At 57.9% G+C, this 6,197-nt stretch overlaps 2 protein-coding genes across 3 annotated transcripts in view; one reads left to right on the top strand and one right to left on the bottom strand.

Moving 5' to 3' along the window:
- APMAP (adipocyte plasma membrane associated protein) overlaps positions 1-1,183 on the top strand; it is a 28,335-nt gene extending 27,152 nt beyond the window's left edge. For both annotated transcript variants that reach the window (XM_024752700.1, XM_024752701.1), the window contains one exon: positions 102-1,183. In XM_024752700.1, coding sequence (XP_024608468.1) covers positions 102-311 — 210 coding nt within the window. In that variant the 3' untranslated portion in view covers positions 312-1,183. The remainder of the gene's footprint in view (positions 1-101) is intronic.
- A 2,715-nt stretch (positions 1,184-3,898) lies between these two features.
- Positions 3,899-6,197, bottom strand: part of CST7 (cystatin F) — a 9,997-nt gene continuing 7,698 nt past the window's right edge. The window contains exons 2-4 of the mRNA XM_024752702.1: positions 5,973-6,145; positions 4,986-5,102; positions 3,899-4,345 (exon numbers count right to left, since the gene is read on the bottom strand). Of these exons, the coding sequence (XP_024608470.1) occupies positions 4,268-4,345; positions 4,986-5,102; positions 5,973-6,145 (368 nt within the window). The 3' untranslated portion in view covers positions 3,899-4,267. The remainder of the gene's footprint in view (positions 4,346-4,985; positions 5,103-5,972; positions 6,146-6,197) is intronic.

The following is a 6,197-nucleotide window of genomic DNA, read 5'->3' as shown; positions in this document are numbered from 1 at the left end:
GGGTGGGACGTGCACAGCAGGTGACAAGAGCCACAGTGCCCGGCCTGCAGGACTCCACGTGGCCCGTGTCATGCCCTCCTCTCACTGTGCTTCCCTTTCAGCTGTTCAGCCAGGAGACGGTGATGAAGTTCGTGCCGCGGTACAGCCTCGTCCTGGAGCTCAGTGACAGCGGGGCCTTCCGGAGGAGCCTGCACGACCCCGATGGGCAGGTGGCCGCTTACGTGAGCGAGGTGCACGAGCACGACGGGCACCTGTACCTGGGCTCCTTTAGGTCCCCTTTCCTCTGCAGACTACGCCTGCAGTCTGCTTAGGCCCGTCGTTGCCCTGTGCGCCACCCCTGGGCCAGGAGGTGCGTGGACACACCCTTCCCACCTGCACCTGCCGGTCCGCAGAGGTGTGGTGCAGCCTCTCGGGGCACTGTTACCTGGACACCTGGACTTGGCCTTGCATCTGCCCTGGGGAAGATGAGTCCCTTGTCTCTTAAAAACCTTCCCAAGTGCAGTGATTCTTTAGGCCCCAGGGACTTGGTGCACTTAACAGGCTTCAGGTGTGGGGATGGAGCTGTGGGTGAGTCGGCTGGCGTCTCGCTTTTGCTGCTGGCTGTGTCCCGCCAGCCTCGATGTCTTTGTTGTTAAATGGGTGATACCTGTCGTTGTGAGAGGGGCTCCGGGAGGGCGCGGAGAGCTCAGAGGAAACGTGTGTGAAGCCTTGGATGGGCTGTGCAGGTGAAGAGGGCACGGCTACGTTCCCCAGAATCAAGTGAGACCTGAGCCTCGGCCCTGGGCGTCCCTCCCGTGGCTCCCACCCTCCTGCTGCACCTGGCCCCTCCCTACCCGGGTACCCGCCAGCGCTCTGCAGGCAAGGACCTGGGTGTGTGTGGAGGAAGAGCACGTTGATTCCAGCAGCTCAGAGGACTCACCGGCTTCTCCGTGGACAGCCTGCCGTGTGGATCAGAGGATGGGGAGTGAAGGTGGGCGCTGGGCGCCAGGAGTCCTGTTCACACACCTGGTTCCTCACCCCAGACCCAGGTGTGAATAGTGCACGTGCTGGGGTTGCGTCTGTTCTAGTGTTACAAGCCTGACGCTGCTCTGTATCCTGATGGGGTGTCCACACGTGGTCCCGGTTGGGGGGTGATCCGTGTGATTGTGGTAATTAAATGGACTTTCCTGCTGATTAACCTCTGGATGGTGTTGCCTGGGAAGTTCTGTGCTTTCATCTACTGTAACAGTGAGTAAGGTCTTGTCCTCCGCCTGTCGTAGGGGCCGTTCTGCTGGGGTCATGTTTAGATTCGCTCGGGGCCTGCCCTTTGGCCGCCTGCCTCCCACGCTGACTCAGTCCACATGACACCCCTCTCCTGTTTCCATTCTGCAAGGTGGGGCTGATGTCTGCTCCTTCCTTTCCTGCGTATTTGTGAGAACACATCAGGGATTGTGTCTCTGGAATTGTCTTTGTAACTTGAAAAGGCAGTATTTTGACTAGGGGATGACATTGAACGTCAAGGATGGCCGACATCGTGGTGAGACTTGAACCGTTTGTGCCTTGTGCTGGTTCATAGCTCCTTTCCCCTACCTGCTCTGCACCATTTTAGGGGAGAGAGTCGGGGTCTGATGGGGGCTCATTCCGAGTTGCCTGCTTGGGGCCAGCTTTACGCATAGCTGCGTACAGCAGAGTCAGACTGGCTGCATGGCCGTGATGTGACCCGTGTCCTGTCAGGTGTTGTAACTTCATAGGAAATGCTTTTTAACAGGCAACAGTGCACCCGTGTATCGAGTCTGCAGGAATAGTAAGGTGAAACCTGACCATTCTGCCTCGAAAACACAGAACCCAAGCGTGCTGACCCTGAACATTTCTTCTTGGTTGGGAACAGGGCTGTGCTCTCAGTGCAGAGAAGCTGGTAGCTTTTCACAGTTTTCAGCAAAGGTGTCTTTTTTTTGTTTTGACTCAGATGTTGATTTTCTGTCTCAAAGTGTCATTTCCTGTATTTTATCTGGTAATTTGCCATGATGAGGTGCAAAATATAGCTTCATTAGGCTTAAATATATGATAGGTTTTTGTTGTAAACATGAAACGAATTTACTCTAATGGGAATTACTAACATGATCTTAAAATTAAGTGATTCATTCACTGTGTGCTGCTTTGTCATCGTTACAAAAGCTCCATCAGGAGTCAGTTGCTGCCTTTATAGGACAGAGGCCCCGCGTTGAGGTTTTTGTCATCAGCCTTCTCTCTGCCGTGTTGAGTTTTCATGTGCACTGACCTCTTTGTGATATAAGGAGACGTGGCCGCGTCTCATGGGGGAACCTAGGCTGGGGAGGGACCTGCCTAGGGGCACAGGCGGCTGGGGGCGAGGAGGCAGGGTGGCTGCCCAGTCCAGGGGTCAGGCCTGCGGGTGCCTATGTCCCGGGCACCGAGGTGGGACAGCAGCGGGGCTAAGCCTTGCAGGTGGTCCTCTGGGTGGCTGCGTTCCTCAGGGCCTGGCCCGTCTGCAACCCGGAGAGGGTTGGGCTGCATCTGGAGTGGAGGCCCTGAAGCTGGATCCCAGAGTCTGCACGGCTGGTGAGCAGGGGCAGAGGGCCTGGCGGGGGAGGCTCTGGAACACAGTGCAGGGCAGGCGTGTCTGTTGGGAGTTAGACTGGTTTTGGTCAGTTTGAGACCTCAAGTGTTTCTTCTTCTTGGTCATAATTCTGGTACTGTATGTCTTAGAATCCTGTGTCCTTAACTTTACATTTTCCCAGTGACAGTGAATGAGATGAAGGTGCAGCTTCCCACTGTCAGAATCATTCCCTCTTAGAGCAAAGTTGATAAGTTTTAAGAAACAGGTAGAATTGGGTGGCAGCATGGGCCACCACTGGTTGACATCCACTCCCTGTGGTAAGTGACGCTGTCACGGGCACAGGGGGAGTTGGGGGCAGGGCTGCCATGAGGCTGCTTCCCGTCACACCTCTCTTTCTCACACCATGTGAGGCCTGTGGGGCAGCGTCCGGTTGGTCTCACAGTTGTCAGGAGACACTTGGCCTTGTGCTCTGGTGTGTGTTTGAAAGTGAGGACGGAGGGGACCTTAGAGCTTGTGTCCCCTGCATCAGTCACAGGGGCCCCACAGGTGTGTCGTGAAGCGTCTGGCCCTGGTGCTGGACCCCGGTGTGCCTGCCGTCCTGCTGACGGACGGGGTCAAGCAGGGGCTGAACTTGCTTGTGTTCACGAGAGGGCTGCCTTCAGGGGCCTTCAGAGTCTCGAATGAGTCCAGCATCGCGTGGCATAGTGGCCGCCACTGCCCCTGAGTTAGTGACCAGGAGGTGAGTCAGGGCCGCAGAAATGGAGGCGGCTGTGGAATCATCGTGACTCTCATCGCCGCAGGAGCCAGAGGAACTTCACTTGGGGGTTCGCGTTTGTCACATTTATGACAGCGAGCTAAGTCGCCGAATTTAATGCACATTTTCTGTTTCCTGTGAATTACCGAGTCGTTCTTTTAAAGGTGACAGCACGTTTGGCGCTAATCCGTAGTTGGACGAGGACGCCCAGGCTCATGGTGCAGGGGTCTGGGTCCCCTGCTCCCGCTTGGCCCAGCCTTGTGCCGCCTCCACTGCGAAGGCCTTCCCGCCTTCCCACCCACGGCGGTGCCCCCCGCCCAGCAGGTCCCCCACCCTGCCTCCCTCTCCGGGCCGAGCTGTGGGATCTGCTCCGTCCCTGCCCACCTACCTGCCCAGGCGCAGCTGCCGAGCCTCAGGCAGCAGAGAACGTGGGGGTGGGATGCGCAGAGGACAGCGCAGCTGGAGGTGGGGGGCCTTGGGGCTTTGGTCTTCAGTACGGTTCAGTGGCGAGGCCCCCCAGGGCTTTGTGGAGGGAAGGGGGCCTCCTGACTTCCCCATTCTCCCCTTAGCAGGTCAAGCAGCGGCATTGCTTCAAGGTGATCAGTTCTTTATTCAGGTTTATTCCTAACTATTCACCCAAGACATCACTGATGCCTGGTCCCTGCCCAGTGCAGGGACAGTTATTCAGATGGAAAGATGGCCCTCTGGGCTTTCCTCAAGGGCCTGGGATCTCAGGGCAGTGAGGTGGGAGGGTCCCTTGGGGTCGAGAACCCATGTAATCCCCATTGGAGGACTCGCCCTGTCTGTGCAGACCCTGAATCTAGGTGGACAGCGTTGGGGAGACTAGTTAAGTTTGGGAGGAGGCTTGATGTGTTATATCCAGCCGACTGCCATTCTGCTCTCAGGAGATGCTGTTTCCCAGGGCCCACGACAGCAGGGATGGAGCTGGGAGGCAGGAGTCAGTGACAGCGGAGGACAGGCACCTTGAAGCTCTGGAGCCAGGGGATGACCCAGACTTCAGAGTAGCAGCTGAGAGTCTGAAACGAGGTTGATCTGAGAGTTCCCCTTCACGGAGGCTTCCCACCCCGCCAGGGTAACCTCACCCGCCGCAGAGGTGGGTTCCCAGTGCCACTGCCTCAGGCGGGTGTGTGTGTGTGTGTGTGTGTTTGTACACGTGTGTGCTTGTGCTTGTGTGCTCACGTGTGTGCGTGTCTGTGTGTGCGCCCACACATGTGCATGTGTGTTTTCTTTACTGAAGAATTCACTCCCTGCCCTGGCTTTATTTTGAAAAACTTCAAACCTACAGAAAAGTTGAAAGAATAATTCAAAAATATATACTCAACACATGTATTTACAAATTACCAAATTTTGCCACATCTACTCTCCCCGTGTGTGTATATAAAATTTCTCAATTATGTACAAGTTTTCTTTTGCTCTCCCCCCACCCCCAAACCTGCAGTGTTTACTCCCTGGAGGTGTGCCTGTGGGAGCGAGGAGGGGTGTCGTTTGGGAAGTCCTGGGGGGCTGCCTCTCGCTCTCCCGTGTTGGGGGTGGACGTGGGCGCTGCTCAGGGGTGGGGTCAGGAACCTCGCAGGTAGAGCAGTGCCGAGGGTGATTTCCGAGGCTGCGGAGGTGGCTGGGGGGTGGTGAGCGGTGGGGAGGCCAGAGCCCTCTTACCTGCTTCAGGGTGCGGTTGGTCTGGAAGCTGCAGTCGTCCAGGCTCGAGTGCCTGGTCTTCTTGCAGGTGGTTCTGCTGATGTCCAGGTCCAGCATGAACTTCAGGCCCTTCACTATCTGAGGGGATAGAGGGCGGGCCTGGGTCACTGGGTCTAGGACATGGTGAGAGATGGGGTGAGCTGGGGGCCCACTTCCCTCCCCCCAGGCTTGGGCATGCGCTTCTGCAGACGGTGGAGGCTGAAGACCCCAGTCCCCGGGTCTGGGCCCCTGGAGTCCTGACACTGGCTACTTATACCCGTGCAGACCACCCTGCATGATAGGGACAGCATCCCGCCCTGAGAGTTTGAGGTTACCAAAGAGAAGAGAGCTAATAGAGTCACCCCCCAATCCTGAACCCGGGGTGACCATTATCGTGAGTCAGCACGTGGGGTGGTGTTGGGCAGCACACATCCTTGGGGCTGTGGGTCTCTCTCCCCAAGGCCAGCTCCCTGGTCAGTGACTGCGAAGCTTGCTGACTGGCTGCACCGGGCCCCTGCTCGTCGAGAGTGGCTGCGTCCTGTCACTGACTGTGTCCTGTACCCTCATTGACCTGTGTTCTCGGGACCCAGGACGAGCCAGGCCTGGCTGCCTCGTGGTGTCCCCGTGGGAGGGGGAGCACTGAGCTGCTCGTATGGGGCCGCTGAGAAGCGTGGGGACCTTGCAGGGTGTGACACTCCTGCAGGGACGGGGCAGTGGTTGGGGGACGTGGCCGCAAGTGCTTTGGGGTTGTGGAGCAGTGGCCTGCGGGCAGCCCGGCAGGCAGGCAGCCCTGAAGGTGGGCGGCGGGGCAGCTTGTGGCCCGTGGTAGCCGCCCTCGCCCGCCCTCCTCCCTGTGTGCTGTCCGGGAGGAGCCTGGTGCAGTGAGAGACGGCACCGGCCTCGGTGCTTGACTCTGGTGGCCCCGGTCCGGTTCTGGCCGCCTTGGGCAGTCCTGAGCCCAGACCCCACCTGGACGAGGGCTCTGCTGATGTGTGACTCCCGGAACAGGAAGGCATCGTTGCTGCAGTTGTTGAAGCTCTCGGCGCTGTGTCTTGCTGCCCTGAGGACGTCCGGGTCGTTGGTCTTGATAGTCTTGGGAAATCCTGGCTTCACACCTGAGTTAAGGATCTGGGAACAAAAATCTGGACGAGAAACAGAACCAGACAAGAACGTTAGCTGTGGGGGGGTCCTTGG

This window comes from Neophocaena asiaeorientalis, unplaced genomic scaffold (genome assembly GCF_003031525.2).
Source record: "Neophocaena asiaeorientalis asiaeorientalis breed wild unplaced genomic scaffold, Neophocaena_asiaeorientalis_V1.1 scaffold528, whole genome shotgun sequence".
In the NCBI taxonomy this organism is placed as follows: domain Eukaryota; kingdom Metazoa; phylum Chordata; class Mammalia; order Artiodactyla; family Phocoenidae; genus Neophocaena; species Neophocaena asiaeorientalis.
Note: the sequence above shows the minus strand (reverse complement) of the source record. Positions and strands in the feature narration are given on the sequence as shown.